At 44.6% G+C, this 19491-nt stretch overlaps 2 protein-coding genes across 2 annotated transcripts in view; one reads left to right on the top strand and one right to left on the bottom strand.

Moving 5' to 3' along the window:
• LOC143986879 (uncharacterized) overlaps positions 1-19491 on the top strand; it is a 1041669-nt gene that overhangs the window by 111211 nt on the left and 910967 nt on the right. The window lies entirely within an intron of this gene.
• LOC143989984 (uncharacterized) overlaps positions 1-19491 on the bottom strand; it is a 114074-nt gene that overhangs the window by 79365 nt on the left and 15218 nt on the right. The window contains exon 6 of the mRNA XM_077490227.1: positions 13789-14443. Within this exon, the coding sequence (XP_077346353.1) occupies positions 13789-14443 (655 nt within the window). The remainder of the gene's footprint in view (positions 1-13788; positions 14444-19491) is intronic.

Here is a 19491-nt window from a genome sequence, read left to right as displayed (position 1 = left end):
ACCGGGGGGTGTTCGGCTCATCCCTAATTTTGTAGCAGGCTGGATGATGTGCTTAATTTTTAGACAGAGGGTGGTTTTATTTTGTGCTAGCTGCATTTGGGTTGGTCTGGGCATGCTCAGGGACTTTGATTTTTTTTTTTTATTCATTTTTGTGTGTGAACCGCACTTGGGTGTTTCTGGGCATGCTTAGAGAGTGTGTTTTTTTTTTTTGGGATAGTTACATAGTTAGTAAGGTTGAATAAAGACACCAGTCCATCTTGAGTGAGTGTTTACAATTGTCCCTATCCCTGTACATTGCGCACTCACATCAGTCCCTACCCTCAAGGAGCCCACAATCCATATACTAAGGCCGATTTTGGACAGAAGCCAATTAACCTACCTGCATGTCTTTGGAGTGTGGGAGGAAACCGGAGTACCCTGAAGAAACCCACTCAGGAGAACATGGAAACTCCAAGCAGGTAGTGTCATGGTTGGGGTTTTAACCAGCAATACTTCTTACTGCTAGGCGAGAGTGCTACCCACTACACCACTGTGCCACTGAATAGTAATTTAAGGACATCCTTAACAGGTGTACCCACTTTGAAGTTCTGTCTCTACATTGCGTGAACTTGCATTTTTGTGCGTTTCATGGATTGTGCATGTGTTTTCAATTGGCTCATTAGCACACAAACCTATGTTATATAAAGCTTGCAGATACCATTCTTTACCTTGCCCAGCAAAGAGGCCAGATTGTGTATGGGGCCGGCAAGAGAGTACATTTGGGTGCCCTTATAGAGTTTGGAACACATGTATTTTCTCTTTGTATTTTGTTTATGTCTTTGTAAAACAGATGTGTTTTAGAGCAAGTTTTTTTTTTTCACTTTTGTTTTATTGTATTTTTTTGGGTGGGGGGGATATTTTTCACTGAAATATTTTTAATGTTGTCAATTTGTCATTTGTAGGTTGTTTCACTTTGATTTAATTGTCTGTGCTGCATTATTTTGCAAAATCTTCCTCAAGATGTTGTGACTAATTAATATTTAAATCGTTAATAGGTGTCTGTTTGTGGGCGCACTCCTGTTAATTTCCTTTGCAAAATGGTCAGACCTTAAAACCATATTCGGTTAGTGTCTCACATTTTTATCTACATGTGGTTTGTTTTTTTGTTTGTTTTTTCCCCAAGTCCTGTTTTGTTGATCAATAAAATTTGTAGCAATTTTTTATGTTTTGCGTGTTTTGTTACTTTTCATGCAACAGATTTCCCAGCTGCAGCTTAAAGCGGAAGTCCACCCTAAAAAAATAAATGACATAAAAATGCTCCTAAAAATAGAAAAAAAAAATATAAATAATTGCGATTATTTTTACTTACCAGAAATGGCTGTTGCTAGGCAGATCTTCCTAATCTGCCACTTCCTACACCATGGTGATCTTCAGTCTTCTCCTCACGTTGTCTTCTGGGGAATGGGGTGCGCTGTGTGTCCCAGAACACACCTGGCCATTGCAGGCAGATGGTGTCACAGGTGGGATTTGAACCAGTGACCCTTTTTGCCGCTAGGTGAAAGTGCTAACCACTGAAAATATTAATTTATTGGGTTTAGAAACTCTTCTCTGTTCTTTGTAATGTATTGAAAGATTTGGGTAAAAATAGAAAAAAAACTAATTTCAAAGGGGGATATATAAGAAGTGATAGGAATGAGATTAGCAGCAAAAGGGTTAATTAACTGAGAACACCTACTAATTGCCTAACAAGACACATCCAATGAGCTGAAATTAACCAATTGTATTGGGCGTGTGCTATTATCAATGAGAAAACCGCAGTTCCCCTAGCACCAGTTGCAGTTTACATATCATTTATGCTTCAAAGTGCACGAGTTTGCACGTTCGGTTAAAGAATTTTCCGGTGCACCAATTAATGTATGAACTGATGAGGCGCATTCGTCTTAGTAAATCACCCCCACTGTGTCCTGAGGAAAAGATATTACCCAATGATCCGCAGCAATCTTGAAAAGAGACCTCAGCTGTCTGGTACCTGGGGAAGTGAGCCCGTTCTCCAGCATATCTCTCTGTTGACTCATCCAAAGGAACCTTACAGCACACATGGTCCAACTTGCAAGACTCTTAAGCCCCATACACACGATCGGACTTTCCGAAGTGAAATGGTGGATGTCAGGCTGTTGGCAACCATTGTGTTATGCTCCATCGGACAATTGTTGTCGGACTTTCTTTGTTGGCTAGCATGTCTTCAAATTTTCCGCCAACAAATGTGTGTTGTCGGATTTTCTGATCGTGTGTACACAAGTCCGTCAGACAAAAGTCCAATGTACAAACACGCATGCACAGAAGCAAAGATGAGCCAGAAGCGGTCGGTCTTGTAAACAAACGTTTGTAACGGAGAATTAACATTTGTGATGTGGCAAATTATGAAATCTTGAAATGCAGCGCAGAATTCTCTTCTTCGTTAATGGGTAAATAATGAAGCTGCTTTGCTGGTGATACTGATGAAGTTATTGCAAACACATTTTCAAAGGCTTTTTCTTTCTAGCGATATCAAGAATAATATTATTATTTATTTCTTTTTTAAATTGGGCAAGTTACCACAACAACATTATACCATGTACTTTATAAGATTAAAGATACAAATTATATTGGTGTCCCTTGTCAATTTTACATTGTATTTTTTAAAATGTAACTGCCTACTCCCAAACTGTCATTTGAAGTAAAACGCATAGCCAAGTATTATTCTACACAATTTTTTCATTGTGCATTAAAAAAAAAAAGAATAGACACGCTATCTGCCAATAGAACTTAACCAAAAAGTGCATTCTATGCATCCAAAAATATAGTAAATATAGTAAATATAACTAATCAAATCATTATTATTCAACCAAAAAATAAAATAAAAGCCTAATGCCTGTGTCCTGCTTCTTAATATAGGGGGTCAACAATGCCAAGAGTTGGTGAAAGCAGGGGTCCGTCGTTGGTAGATAATTTAAAAAATCATCTGGATTATTCTCCTGGAGCTCCCGCTGCAAAGGCACATGACATAATTGGTCACGATTAATAAAGCAACCAAATTTTGGTTGAAGAACTCCTCCTCCTGTTCCTGGACTTGGTTCAAAGCAATACCTCGGCCAATAATAAATAACACGTTATCTCCTCGTCAACATGGCTGGTTGACGAACGGCCCTTCAGAAACGAACTGAACAGTGCGAAATGAAAGGTGCGAATCAACACTCACCAAGCTTCTACTAACATGAAATTAGCAGAAGAAGCCCAAAGGGTGGTGCCTGACAATTGAACTTCCTCTTTATCGGCTCATAGTATCTAGTACGTCACTACGTGCATGTTTGTTGGACAAAAATTGTATACTGTTTGTATGCAAGACAAAATCCAGGCACATGCCTTTGGACAAAAGTCTGAGGTTTTGTCTGCGGAAAATCCAATCGTTTGTACGAGACTTTAGTCAAATCACCTGTTAGCACAGTCAAACCACCAAGCTGAGTCACCATCAATTTATCTAGGTCCAACTGTGCCACCTGGGGTGTTAAGAGCGTGGAGCTGAAATCACCCAATATCTGAAGGGCATGGAGGACCAAGTCCATCATATAGGTTCCTACCTCTTTTATATATAAAGGGGAAGAAAGAGGGTGAGTATGATTCCACTTTTTCCAGTGATACGATGTTACATTGCTGGTAACATTTATCGCATACGTAGAAGCATTAGTAAATAATACAACTACTCCCCGCTTTATACCTATTTCCAACACTATCCGGTCAAGGGGTACTGTAGTACTTATAATTACAGATGAGTCATTAGGTAAACAAGTAAAATTTTCTTGCGTGCGGGTTTATTCACTCTTCATCCACTCCACAAAACTCCTTTGTTACTCTTGAGCCTGTACCCAGTACTACTAAATTTTCATATGTTGAAAATGTTTTTACATTTCTTTTCTGCATTTGATGTGACTTGTTCATAGTGTTATGAGCAACAGTGTGAGTCATGGGCAATTTTGACTCATTTGTACAGTAATTGTCCTCAAAACACATAGGCTTACGTCCTCCGGGTGATACACACAGCTTATTATGACCCATGTTGGCAGAAATTCCACCACGATCAGGAGGCTAAGTCCACAAAGTGTTTTCTGAGAAGTCTGGGGAGACAGTAGCCAGAACATCTTGCGTCATGTGTCTTCTTCCAGCTTGTCTGTTGTCTCATTTTCGGGGTCTTTATAACCTCGCCCCTCTTTGTTACTCTCTTTACTCTGGTCACATGGATCCACTGGGGACACTGTTCCGTCAGGACAGCTGTTCTGGTCACTGCGATCACGGTGGTCTGTGCTCCAAAGGGGAATCCAGATCCCTTGAACTCAGACCCCAGATGATGTCTCTTTAGACAAAATGCATTGGGGCAAGCCTTGCTGATATCATTGCGTTACCCACAAACTTCAATTTTAAGCGCTTGATCCACTTTCTAAATGTGAGTGTTTCCAATCCTCTTTTAATAAATTGTATGTTTATACGGATTCACACTATCTGGAGTGCTTTTTTTTTTGGTCATGCTATTATGAACACTTGAGAGTATTTGGTCTGACAAGTTGGCTTCTTCTGAAGACCGCTTCTTGGTGACATCTCTTGACCAATTGGATTACCTTACAAGTAGATCTGGAACCCAGATGTGGAGGTCCCATATTTTGGTGGTTGCACCATAAGCCTTGTTGACCCACTGAGCATATGCCCATTTGAGTCCCCTCATTATGGTAAGCCACCTCACTAACCGGTGGTGGTTCTATTGTCTGTGTCCTCAACTCAACATTGATGTCAAGTGGAATCCCACTTCTAGTTACACAATTTGTTTTCACCGTTTATTTAAAGACTGCTATGTTTAAAAACAACTTTTGTATGATGGCACATGGATTTTATTTTGGGTGTGCATTTCACACCTCATTTTCATTATTATTAGTTTTTGTGGTCATTGCACAGTGTACATTATTGTGTATACATGTATTTCAATGTTTTGAGCTCTGCACATAATTTCACTTTTTACTTATTCCTTGATTTACACTAGTCTTAGTGTTGTGCTGGCTGCTATTAGATATATGTCAGCGTGATATACACCAATTTTTTCTAATCCAGATCCCTTGACTTTATTCAGTTGCTTTGTCACGGCCACATCTCCTGGTTGGAAAAAAGGGTGTGTTTGTTCCTGTGAAGGTAGAGGAAAAGAGACAGAGACATCACCATAGATGCCATTCAAAGTCTGAATTAATTTCCTACAATACTCTTCTTGAATCAACTCCAAAGCACCTGTTTCCATAATAGGTGGGCCGTTTCCCCAGGGTGTTGGAAATGGTCTCCCCATAATCACCTCAAATGGTGATAACTTAAATGTTTTAGGTTTAAGTGTCATTCTTATTTCTGCTAGTATTGCTGGCAGCACAGTTTCCCATTTGGCAAATGTGCCTCCAGTGGCTTTTCTAATCTTGTCCTTAATTGTTCTATTCATCCTTTCCACTATACCAGAACTCGTGGGTGGTAAGAAATGTGGAACTTCCACTCAATCTGTAATTGTCTTACAAAGTTCCTGACATACCTTAGAAATGAAAGCCGGCCCATTGTCTACGTTAATCTGCAATGGACAACCCCATCTTGGTATGATTTTGCTTACCAATATCTTTACCACTGTTTTAACATCTTCCCTATTACATGGAAAGACTTCCGGTCACTTGGAAAAAGCATCTACAATTACTAACAAATATTTCTCTGTGTGAACAAAATCAAAATGCAAGTGTGTGAAAGGAGCGCTAGGTGCGCTCCTCATGTTGTACATGATGTAAAGTATTGGGGTTATTCCTGATACATGTAATGCATCTTTGTACATACTCTTTACTCCAATTGAATACATTTTGTATACAACAATCTACATTTAAAGCCTTTGCTGTTTCCTTATAGCCCCTGTGTCCTATTCCATGATACTGGGAAATAAAAAGTGGGACACTACTTTTGAGGTATGCCTACCCTCCCCTCTTTGGCAATGACCCCTTCTTGAGTAATTTCCAAACCTTTTGAAGACCAATACATAAGTTCTTCCCTTGTTGCAAAAGTCTGCAGTGTCTATAACAGTGATGGCGAACCTTGGCACCCCAGATGTTTTGGAACTACATTTCCCAGGATGCTCAACTACACTGCAGAGTGCATGAGCATCATGGGAAATGTAGTTCCAAAACATCTGGGGTGCCAAGGTTCGCCATCACTGGTCTATAACATATGCTCTTGTGGTAGAATGGGAGGGGTAAAAAAAAACTGTCGTAAGGACAGACAGAGCCACATCCTTTGCAGCCTGGTCTGCCAGTGCATTTCCCAGAGATACAGGATCTCTCGCTTGTGTGCCCTACAGTGAATGATGGCTAGCTGTGAGAGGAGCTGAATGGCTTCTAATGCCGCGTACACATGACCAGCCTTTTTGATGGACTAGGTCCGACGGTCTTCCGGACTGACTTTCGGGGGGTTCTAACGGACTTTCCGAACAAACGGACTTGGCCACACACAAGCACTCCAAAGTCAGACGGATTCGAACGTGATGACGTACGACCGGACTAGAATAAGGAAGTTCATAGCCAGTAGCCAATAGCTACCCTAGCGTCGGTTTTCATCCGTCGGACTAGCATACAGACGAACTGATTTTTCGTCCGGACTCAAGTCCATCAGAAAGATTTGGAACATGTTTTAAATCTAAAGTCTGTCTGATTTTTAGACAGCAAAGGTCCTATGAAGCCCACACATGATCGAATTGTCCGGTGGATTCGTTCTGTCGGACCTAGTCCGTTGAAAAGTCCGGTCGTGTGTATGTGGCATAAGAGATAATTTATAAGAGCAGAATGGGAAATTGATTTGCCATCTGCTGCTACAAAGCCTCTCTGCTGCCAGATTCTACCAAAATAATTGGACAGTTCAATGAGCATATTTGAAATCTGTGTAAATGTTGACTTCTTGTCCATCAAAAAGTTGGCAAGGTCTTGTTAACACCACCAATACTGCAACCTGTGCAGATGGGACATTAAATGGCTTAGCTTCCAGAATAATATCAGGGAGCATAACCACAGAGTAGCTTACATAATACATAAAAACAGCAAGTGCATTAGGGATGTGCATGGACATTAAATCAGGCCTTGGTGAGGTCACAGAATGTATAACTTCTATACAGTCACGTTGTCCACCACCTCATCTTCCTCTCCCTTCAAACCAGGGCTTGAGTCCTGTGGGAACGCATAGGGACAATGTTCCTGTCATTGTTCCTCAGCAGGAATGTCGTTCCCATTAGCAGCTATGTCCTGACTGGGAGTCGGGAAAGGAGGGACAGCATTCATTGCCCCTGCAGAGCACCCCCAGTTCTGCCTGCTGTCTGGCTCTCTGTGGCTGACATGGAGCAGCGGCAGTAGATCAGAGGTGAATGGGAGTGGGGTGCGAGTGCATGGCTGACTGTGTCCCTGGATTCCTCCCATGTGTTCCGGTCGTCAGTTCCCCCGCATGGTGTTGACTCACCCACAAGCCAAGCGGATGCGCTACAGGAAAAGACTGAGCTCCGTTGCTGTCCATATCATGAGTATAAGCTGCCTCCCTCCCTGCCCAACTCCCTGCTCTGATCTGCGTTCCCTCTGAATGTAACGGGCTATCTGTGGTCTTCCTCTCCTGACCCTGTGTGGGAGCTTTCTCCTCTCCCTGATCCTCCCATCTACCCTGCACCCCTTATCCTATACTCATCTACCTTTCAGAACCCTTCCCCCTCACTGTTCACCTGGCCCCCACCCCACCCCAAAGAACCCTGCCCCCTCACTTTTCACTCTGCCCCACCCCATAGGACCCTGCCCCCTCACTGTTCACTCTGCCCCCACCCCATAGGACCCTGCCCCCTCACTGTTCACTCTGCCCCCACCCCATAGGACCCTGCCCCCTCACTGTTCACTCTGCCCCCACCCCATAGGACCCTGCCCCCTCACTGTTCACTCTGCCCCCACCCCACAGAACCCCGCCCCCTCATGGTTCACTCTACCCCCATCCCATAGAACCATGTCCCTCACTGTTCACCCTGCCCCCACCCCATAGAACCATGTCCCTCACTGTTCACCCTGCCCCGACCCCATAGAACCCTACCGTATCACTGTTCACCCTGCCCCCACCCCATAGAACCCTACCCCCTCACTGTTCACCCTGCCACCACCCCATAGAACCCTGCCCCCTCACTGTTCACCCTGCCCCCTCACTTTTCACTCTGCCCCCACCCCATAGAACCCTGCCCCCTCACTGTTCACCCTGCCCCCACCCTATAGAACCCTGCCCCCTCACTGTTCACTCTGCCCCCACCCCATAGAACCATCATAGAACCTCATGTGCTGACTTCCTCTTGGGGCTGTACCCCTGCTGTGCTCATTATGAGGGTCTCCCACCATCACTGTGCTGTGCTAACTTCCTCCTGGGACTGTACCCCTGCTGTGCTCATTATGAGGGGCTCCCACCATCCCTGTGCTGTGATGACTTCCTCCTGGGGCTGTACCCCTGCTGTGCTTATTATGAGGGGCTCCCACTATCCCTGTGCTGTGCTGACTTCCTCCTGGGGATGTACCCCTGCTGCGCTCATTATGGGGGGCTCCGATTATCCCTGTGCTGTGCTCATTATGAGGGGCTCCCACCATCCCTGTGCTGTGCTGACTTCCTCCTGGGGCTGTACCCCTGCTGCGCTAATTATGAGGGGCTCCCACCATCCCTGTGCTGTGCTCATTATGAGGGGCTCCCACCATCCCTGTGCTGTGCTGATTTCCTGGGTTTTTAACTTAATTGTAACGAATAATCGTAATTATTATGACAATAATAAAATTATATGAATGTACATTCTTATTTTGTCCGATTCTGAATCTCCCATCGACTACCAGTACCAGTCTCCCACTCCCATATTAAAAAAGGTAATTTTCCCAACCTCCACTCAGCAGCAGAAGAAAACCTCTGATTGGTCAACAAAACACCAGCCACGTTTCTGTTGTAACGGAATTTGGATCCGAAATTCGTCAACAAAATTTCGTATTTCGTAAATAAATTCGGAAGTATAGAAATTCGAATTTCGGATGCTTCCAAATGTACGAATTTTCGTAAATTCGTACGAAACAAACCGCACATGTCTACTGACGAAAGACCGCAAACAGAGAAGCCGCAATTCGCTTCCGAACGAATGCACAGACTTACGAGCATGAGGTGAGCTGGGAAGTGTTGGCCCAGTGACGTGTAGTATCGCACACTGAAACGACAAAGAGCATGGGCGAGTGGGCTGCTTACATAACCTCTGGGCTCCTCCCATAAATTCAGGCCACCAAACTGGCCTTCTTATACATAGTGTGTGGTACCCTACCAGCGGAAGGATGCAGAGTTATCAACCAGGTAGGTTGAGGGGCTCCAGGGGATTTGCTCATTTGGGAGGAAACTGGCTTTTCCATTTCCTTGTCGTTTAGGAATATCAGTTTTGGGACCAGGAGCCTGGGATTTTGTAGCGCTCCGGGTGGGATATAATCCCCAGTCCTGGGTCTAGGTTTTGAGATCCACCAGCATACTGACTGGTCAAGTGTGTGCTGGGCTATTTGTAGACACCTGACCATGGTTCTGGGCTCCACCCTCCCGAGGAGTCCAGGCTTGAAAGGGAGAACCCAAAGAGTGCAGGCTGCACTGTGAAAGCCAGAGACCCGAGCCTGAGGTCGCTGACAGGAGTCCGTGTGGGAACTTGAGCAGTGGTGCTGCTGCTGAAGAGAGTCAGGTGGCTTGGTATTTTACATTTATATTGTTGCTGTGGAAAGCTGAAACCCCTGCGTGGGCAACTGTTCTGTTAGTGGACTTATTCTTCCTTTAATAAAAGTGGGCTAACAAGCCCTTAAATGGCACAACTGGTGTGGCACTCGGCTCACTGGTAGGTTCTACATTAAGCTAAAACAACCCCCAAAAAATATATATACACACACACACTTTTTTTAATTTTTGAGGTGAAGGGGTTCTTGGGTGAGTTCTCACACATTTTTTCCCAGGACTTGACCCCTGCTTCAAACCAAACATGGCATTCAGAATAGGAGCGGTCCTGAGGTGGGTGAAGCAAAACTGATGGTCAGAGCTGCAGTGGAAAGGAGAATTACCTCATCTCCAGTGAGCCTCTGAGTGGACATTTGCTGAGTGTTCAGATTCTTAAGTAAAAGTAATAACTGGTGTGAGGTATATAAATGTGCAGAATGTCACAGAGTTATTGTTGTTGACATCTCAATAACCATTGCACATGCCGCTAGGGCACGCAGACACCCCGGCATGCCTTGTACTGGAAATACTTTGGAAAACAAATGCCACGTACACACGATCAGACTACCCGACGGACTTAGTCTGGCAGACAAACTGCCGTAAAGTCCGCCGGACTGTCCGAACAAGCGGACCTGCCCACACACAGGACTTTTCCAGCGGACTAGGGACTATCCGCCGTACTTTTGAAATGAACAAACTTGCCCACACACACGGAGGCCACGCGCCCCCCGATAAGCCCCCCGCCTGCAGACCCCGACAACCAACGGCCAGGGTTATCGGGAAGAGGCCCTTGTCCTCATCAACATGGGGACAAGGTGCTTTGGGGTGGGGGGCCGTGCGCCCCCCCTTCCCCAAAGCACCCCCTCATGTTGAGAGCACGTGTCCTGGTATGGCTCAGGAGGGGGGGGGGCGCTCGCTCGTCCCCACCCCCTTTCCTGACCAGCCGGGTAATGTGCTCGGATAAGGGTCTGATATGGACCCAGGGGAGACCCCCACGCCGTTTTTTTCGGCGTAGGGCTTCCCCTTTAAGTCCATACCAGGTGGCGGGGCCAGCGACGTGTCAATCTCCCCACCGAAGGCGGCGACATTGACTTCCTTCGCTAGTCCCGGCTACCTGGAGCCGCGCTCAAAATGAGCGGACTTTTTGTTGTGCGGGAAAAATCTGTTCATTTCAAAAGTACAGCGGACTAGCACACACACAGCCATATTGTCCGCCGGACTGCGAGTCCGGCGGACAAATTTTGGTGCTAGACTACTTTCTAAGTACGCCGGACTTTTGGGTAAAAAAAGTCCGCTGGAGCCCACAATGGGGGGATTGTTCGGCAGATTGTTTGATCGTGTGTACGTGGCAAAAGACTACAGGTTTTAGCTTACTCCCGTGGTCTTGGGCTAGGACAGCTGCCATGGTTGTCCCTTGTGTACAAATGAAAAGATTTACAATACACAGAGAGTCCAAACCACGGGGCAGTAACCATTGGAGTTTTGAACCTCGTACAAGCATGTATTTTCACATCATCCCAAGCCACCAGGTCCGGGGCTTCTGTCACAGTGCTCTGTCTGAGTATGTTGTCAAAAAATGGAAACAGCATGTCTTTCTTTGTTAGTGGGCATACCATTCCCACGACAGCTGTAACCCTTGCAGAGCTTTTTTTGCATCCCCTGGCGGTGAGTGTGAACCCCAAATACTCAACTTGTAGGAGACAGAGGTGGACCATGGACTGGGAGACTCCATGACCCTCCCTACACAGATAATTCCATAAATCCAACTGAGATGCTTCAGGGGACTGCACAACAGTAAGTCGTTGACATAGTGAAGGAAGACAGAACCATTTTCAGCTACCCATGAGCGTAGAGTGTCACAGAGAAATAAGGTACAATTCACTCACCTTAGATGATCTTGCATCCCACGATATGCTGACACCAGTCCTGTTGGGGACTTGAACCGGACGGCTGGATAACCCCCACTCAGAATTCTGAGAACACACAATGACACACACACACACACACAAACACACACACACACAACGAGGCCAAAACATGTTTGTTTATTAAGGGGAACATCCCTTGGTTTTATACAAAATAAAAGGAAGGATGGATTTCAATACATTAGGGTTTGGTTACAGAGAAAAAAAGATGCCAATTCCAAGAAAAGGAGTTGATCTCCATATGACGTATAGTTTCATAATATTTTCCGTAAGAAGTACAGGTCAGAATGTTCTCACGAGGAACCAGCCACACTAATCTATTTGCCTAAACATTTCTAGCCAGTAAACACATACCAAGTCAAATTCAGATAGTAGAAATAACAGAGAAATATACAGAATAGAAACAGCATTAATCCTTTAGGCAGCACTTGGACGCTGATAGGCTGCACAGATCTGCACCAATAGATGGCACTTATAGTTGGCACTGACAGGCATCACTGATGGGCACTGACAGGCAGCACTGGTGGGCACTGGTATCACTGATGGGCACTGACAGACATCAATGATGGACACTGACAGGCAGCACTGGTGGGCACTGACAGGCAGCACTGGTGGGCACTGTTGGGGCTGCGCTGATTATCAGTGCCCTGATTGTCAGTGCAGATGTTCCCACTGAGGAATGCCGCTTACTGGAATTTCCTGTTTACACTGTGATTGGACACAGATGATCACATGATAAAGAGCCTACATCATAGACTCTTTACCGAGATCAGGGATGCAATGTGTCCCAGGAGCACAGCACACCACCGATCAACAAGCTGCACACCCCCATGGGTGACGTATGACATCCCCCCAGAACGAGAGCGCACCCGCCGTTACTTCACTATATGGTGGGAGGGAATCAGTTAAACTAAAAGGGTTGTTTTATAAGGTGAGGGGCTTACATACACTTTAACTTATATCCTTCAGTACTGTAATGTACTCATAAGTGTAGGAGTATGATCTCAGGTATTAGTATGAAACCACATCTGACAGAGGAAACTAAGAGGTGTACTCGTAGAAAATTCATTCAGTTGTTACAAAGTATTTCCATAATTTAACAATCAACAATTTGATTTCCTATGATTATCGGCTCCATCTTGTGGCCTGTGTTTTTCATAAAATATCTCAATCAGTAAAAATATCACAATACAGCTTAATGGCCACTAGATGGGGCCAAGGAAATCAGTGTATGAAATAAAATACATTAAATATTCATCAAAGCTGGGTGAACGTTGCTCACATTCATTCAACTAATTATTTTATTTTAATAGACCTCTCAGCCCTCGTACACACGGTCGGAGATTCCGACGGAATGTGTCCGATCGGACCGTTTTGTCGGATATTCCAACTGTGTGTGGTCTCCATCGGACTGTTTCCATAGGAGTATCCGACGGACCAAGTTTTCCAACTTGCTGGAAATATTTTCCGACAAAATGCTCCGATCGGACATACTCCAATCATGTGTAGTGAATTTCGATTGGACAAAGTGCCACGCATGCTCAGTTCAAATTCCTACATCAAAGCTATTGGCTACTAGCCTGAACGTAGTCCCGTCGTAACGAAATAACGTCATCACGTTCTGAACGATCGGACATTCCGACAACTTTGTCTGACCGTGTGTATGCAATAGTTTCGGACAAAATCCGATGGATTTGGTTGTCGGAATGTCCAAGGGCTAAGTGTTTGTGAAATTTTACACTATAAAATGTACTCAGCCAATGAAAGGTAATGATTCCATTTTTATTTTTCTACTGCTATCAATGGCCAACACTGTACAACACTTCATCCATGTCTTTGGTGATCTCTGATCTCCTTATCAACTGTTTCTTACATGATGAAGATCAGCCATGGAGTATATCTGAGGTGTATATCAGGGTGTGCTTCTTCCCCACATGAGAGCGGTGATGTCCAGCAACATTCATATAGAAGACATTTCCCACACTCAAGGCACTAATACACCTCAAGGGTTGTGTGGGGTCCCTGATGTACAGGAAGACAGGACTTCAGTGAGGAACAATTCCCTCACTCAGGACTAAAAAGTGGCTTCTCCCTCAAGTGAGATCTTTGATGTGTGTTAAGATGGGACTTCTGTGAAAAACATTTCCCGCACTCAGGACAGGAATACGGCTTCTCCCCCGTGTGAGATCTCTGATGTGTGTAAAGATAAGACTTCTGTGAAAAACATTTCCCGCACTCAGGACAGGAATGTGGCTTCTCACCCGTGTGAGATCTCTGATGTGTGTCAAGATGGGGCTTCTGCGAAAAACATTTCCCGCACTCAGGACAGGAATACGGCTTCTCTCCCGTGTGAGATCTCTGATGCGTATAAAGATGGGACTTCCGTGAAAAACATTTCCCACACTCAGGACAGGAATGCGGCTTCTCCCCCGTGTGAGATCTCTGATGTTTGTAAAGATTGGACTTTGAAAAACATTTCCCACACTCAGAACAGGAAACCCTCTTATGTATTTGAAAGATGGCCCCGTCCCTCACAGTCTGAGGTTCCTCAGGATAAGAGGAATTCGATGGTCCATCTACACTGTGTGGTGCCGGATGGACATTTGAGGTAGTCGGGTTTTCTCCTGGACTATACTGTGTGATGTCCTCATCTTCTACTTTGCAGTCTGGAGACAAAGTGAGACAATCCTCTGAGGTTTTCCTCATCTCCCGTCCATCTACTAAAATAGAAATACAAAGATTATTACTAGACATCAGCTGATTGGTTCCCCTAAACCAGGACTCCGCCCACATCATGCAGCTTTGTCTCTGAGGATCTTACAATTCCCCCCTCAAGGTAACTAGTAAATGGGTCCTCTGATCTCCTACCAGATCATTTCTTTATTCATGGACCTTAGTCAGAGAGTGAGGAAACAACGAGAACTGTCTTTTATAGGAGTGACAGTGATGGGGGGATTATAGGACGAGTGTCCCCTCCCCCTCTATCACTCATTGCCATCTTCCCAACACAAGAAGTCCTGCACTTCCTTATTTAGTCCATGATTTAGTCATGAATAACAGCGGGGCTGAGCCCCACCAGAGGTCAGAGAGTGAGGATGGGGGGAGAACAACCAAGATGAAGACTGGACTGATCCTGAAGACCCCCATCATTGGGTTATTGACTCCTCCCTCATTATCACTTTTGGTTTAAGGTTCCAAAGTAAAACCACTTCAATATTGGACACTTTCACCCCCTTCCTGCCCAGACCAATTTTCAGCTTTCAGCACTGTCACACTTTGAATGACAATTGCCTGGTCATGTAACACTGCACCTTTATGAATCGTTATCATTTTTTCACACAAATAGAGTTTTCTTTTGGTGGTATAATATCACCTGGGGTTTTTAGTTTTTTGCTAAACAAACAAAAAACTAAGTAATTTTTTTGCTTCACTGATGGGCACTGGTGAGACTGCATTGATGAGACGGCAGTAATAGACACTGATAGGTAGCATTTGTGGGCACTGATAGGCAATAATGGGGCTGCACTGATGATTACACCACAAATGGGTGCTTCATGATTAAGCACCCATTTGTAGTGTGAAACATGTAAGCCTTGTCTTGTCTTGTTCCTCTGGGATCTATGTGATCGTTTGTGACTATTTGGATTTTATCTGACTTCAGTAAAGGTGTCTTAATGGAGTGTAGTCATCCAGCCACTGATGATTAGCATCCTGAATGTGCCCTGTCAGGATTCACAATTATTGGCTCTCCTTTCCTCATGCAGTGACAGCGCATGAGGAAAGGAAATGCAGATAACCAGCAAGTGTGTTTACATGGGATATGCTGTGATTGGACACAGCTGATTGCATGGTAAAGGGCCGCTGCGATTGGCTCTTTACCTCGATTTTTGATCAGCTGTGTACAGAGGACACAGCGGTCACAGAGCGTGCTGATGCATTCCCCAGGGGGTGCGTGGATGCCCTTCCAGAACAAGAGAGCCACGCTGTAGCTGTCTTTCGGCTATGGCGTGGTACTGAGGGGGTTAACCAGCTGCCGACCACGCTCTAGCCAAATGAAGGCTACAGCGCAGCTGGCTAGTTCTGGGACGCCATCATAACGCCCCCCCCCCCCATGCTGGCTCTTCTGGAAGAGTCAGTGATCGCTGGGTTTAATCACAATGGCCCTTTACCAAGTAATCGCTCTGTAAACAAACTGGGGACATGCCTGGCTCAGCTCTCTCCTCAGATCGATACTGAGTGTGAGGAAAGGAGAGAGATTGGTTGCTAGATCGTACATTTTTCTACATTTTATGTGCCTTTGGTGTCCTGCAGTGCTCATTAGTGACTACTCATCAGTGCCCTACAGTGCTCATCAGTGCCTCTAGAGTGCCCTATTAGTGCTCATCAGTGCCTATCAGTGAGTGCTCAACAGTTAAGTGCACATCAGTGCCAGCTTATCAGTGCACCCTGTGCAGCACTCATCAGTGCACCCACATCAGAACGCAGCTCCCGTCTCTCCAGGAAGCAAAATGTCTGCAGCCTACCCCCTCCACTGGAGCTGCTGAACACAGCGGCAGGACACACTCCATACAAAACAACTGCAGCTCCTTCCAGCAAAAGTCAGGAGCAGCCATTATTATGCCTCATAGATAATGCATTGGGGTGTTTGTTTTTAAAAAAAAATGGGGTAATTTTTTGGGTGTTTCCACTGGCCTGGTTCTCCAGGGGCCTTCAAAAGTATGATAGGTAGTCAGGAAATTAGATGTGCAATTTATGCTCCTAGCACAGCTGACGGTGCTCCCTGCATGTTGGGCCTCTGTATGTGGCCAGGCTGTGTATAAGTCTCACACATGTGGTATCGCCATACTCAGAGCAAGTAGCAGAATGTATTTTGGGGTATAATTTTTGCTATGTACATGCTATGTGTTAGAAATATCTTATAAATGGACAACTTTGTGGAAAGAAAAAATTGTTTTCAATTTCTTTCCACATTTTCCAAAAACTTGTGGAAAAAAATGACACGTTAAAAAGACTCATTATGCCTCACAGAATATATGTCAGGGTGTTTGATTTGCAAAATGGGGTCACTGTGTGGGCATGCCCATTGTCCTGGTGCTCCAGGGCTTTCAAAAGTGTGATAGATAGTCAAGAAATTAGATGTGTAATTTATGTCCATAGAACGCCTAATGGTGCTCCCTGCATGTTGGGCCTCTGTATGTGGCCAGGCTGTGAAAAAGTCTCACACGTGTGGTATCACCATACTCAGGAGGAGTAGCAGAATGGATTTTTGGGTGTAATTGCCATATGCCACGTGTGACAATTTTGGGGGTATAAGTGCCGGTAGGCAAGTGGTTAAGGATGTTATCCCATTATTATCAACATGTAAAAGTCTGTGCTCCAATTAAATCATTGGATATAAAATGTCCAGCTGGTAGGAAATGGGTGTAACAAAAGAGAATACATATTATGTGTATATATAGCAGTGGGTAGATGGGAGAGAGCAGAAGTCAGAAGTATGTAATGTACAACATATTGTATACAACAGATAGGACTATATAGTATCAGAATGATGTAATGTACAACATAGAGCAGTGCCGGGACAAGGTCATCTGGTGCCCAGGTAGAAAATGGCAAAATGACCCCCACACCCCCTCGCTTATTATGAATGGTCAGTGTATTTTCAAAACCAGTTTGAATTAAAAACTCACAGCATACAAGGCAGTTTCTGTGTTAATCTCCCACAGCATCAGTACCAGTTTATGCAAACACAATAAGAGCCCCCCAGCATTGGTGTCAGTAGCAACAATAATAACCCCCAGCATCAGTGCCAGTTTAACATAACAAAGAAGTCAGTAACAGTTTAGGTAGTAATAACCCCTAGCATAAATGGCAGTTTCTGTAATAATAACCCTTAGAATCAGTGTCCGTTTCTGCAACAATAATCATGAACATTGGTGTAAATTTCTAGAAATGACAACACCCAGCATAGATGCCAGTTTCCATAATAATAACCCCCAATATCAGTGTCAGTTTATGCAAAAACAACCCCAACACTGATGTTAGTAGCAGCAATAATAACCCCCAGCATTGGTGTCAGTAGAAGAAACAACAACCCCCAGCATCAGTGCCAGTTTCTGCAATAACAACCCCCAGCATTGGTGCCAGTTCATGCAATAATGATCATAGATGGAATTTTCTGTAACAATAACCCCTCAACATCAGTGTCAGCTTCCCCAATAATAACCCCCAACATTGATGTTCTTTACCGCAATAATAACCCAAGGTATTAGAAGGGGAGGGGTATTTTTCACGCTTCCTGAAGACGTGAAAACGAAACGTACGCCGAGGCGGTACCTGGTCACATTCGTATACGCACAGTTCCGGTCTCCTTGGTTGTTGGCCGCATTCGGTGGAACGCACGCCGTACACAACGAGAAACTACGAACATACCAGGAAACGATCCGATAAGCGAGCAGCCCCAGTGCCAGGTCGGGCACTGAGAAATGTAAGCAGCCATTTGGCTTTATGTTTTTTAAATTTTTGTTTTAATTAAATGGTGTTATGCTATGGATGTCATTTGCTCTTTCTTTATGCCCCGTCTGAGCCTATGAGGAGGAAGATGTTTTTCCATAGAGACCCATCATATTCCATGTGAGCAGGTTTATACCTGCACAAACTCGGCTGACTATCTTTTTAATTAAAGTAGCCAACACAATCTGGTAAGAAGACAACTGTATCTTCACGGTTGGGTGTTGTCCGTGTCCAAATCTTGGTGAAGGGATGTTTCACTAATTTTCAGAATATCTCATTATATTCTGGCAAATGAATATAGACGAAGTTTAATCACTGCATGGACTTTGGATATATGTTGTTCTTTATTATCTAATTGGGACTATATAACTAATTAGTTTTGCAATTGTTATTTGGTCACTATTGTATGGTGAGAGGTTGTTCATCACCCTAGTCACGTATGATTAATATGTTATTAATCTTTCACTTTTTTAGGTAAGGGAATATTTCAAGCGTCCCTACTATCACCACATTTTTAGGGCTAGTTGGGTTTATTCTGGAATTCTACTTCAATCTTTCTGCAATGATGATCAGTGTGGCAATGCTATTTAGATACCCCCCCCCCCCCCCATTGGTGGTCAGCAGGATTTAGATATCCCTCCCAATTGGTGGTCAATGGCATTTAGATATCCCTCCCATTGGTGGTCAGTGGCATTTAGATATCCCTCCCCATTGGTGGTCAGTGGCATTTAGATATCCCTCCCCATTGGTGGTCAGTGGCATTTAGATATCCCTCCCCATTGGTGGTCAGTGGCATTTAGATATCCCTCCCCATTGGTGGTCAGTGGCATTTAGATATCCCTCCCCATTGGTGGTCAGTGGCATTTAGATATCCCTCCCCATTGGTGGTCAGTGGCATTTAGATATCCCTCCCCATTGGTGGTCAGTGGCATTTAGATATCCCTCCCTATTGGTGGTCAGTGGCATTTAGATATCCCTCCCCATTAGTGGTCAGTGGCAGTGGTAATTAACCCCTTTGTGCTGCGACATTGAGGGCAGAATTAATACAGGCACTGATCACCAATATTTCAGTGATTGGTGGCAGTACATTAAGCATTTGTGCTACATATTACTAGCTAATAACAGTGTTAGGTAGTTAACCCCTTCAACCCTATCACTAACCCCCCTCCCCCACACAATCCCTAAGGTGATAACCAGTCCAGGTCACAATATAGACTGTGACGGAGTCTCTGTAAATGAACAGAACTTTTCAATCCTT

The sequence above is a fragment of the Lithobates pipiens genome, unplaced genomic scaffold (assembly GCF_037356315.1).
Source record: "Lithobates pipiens isolate NorthernLeopardFrog02 unplaced genomic scaffold, aLitPip1_a1.2 Scaffold_18, whole genome shotgun sequence".
Classification (NCBI taxonomy): Eukaryota; Metazoa; Chordata; class Amphibia; order Anura; family Ranidae; genus Lithobates; species Lithobates pipiens.
This window is presented reverse-complemented; position numbering and strand designations above follow the sequence as displayed.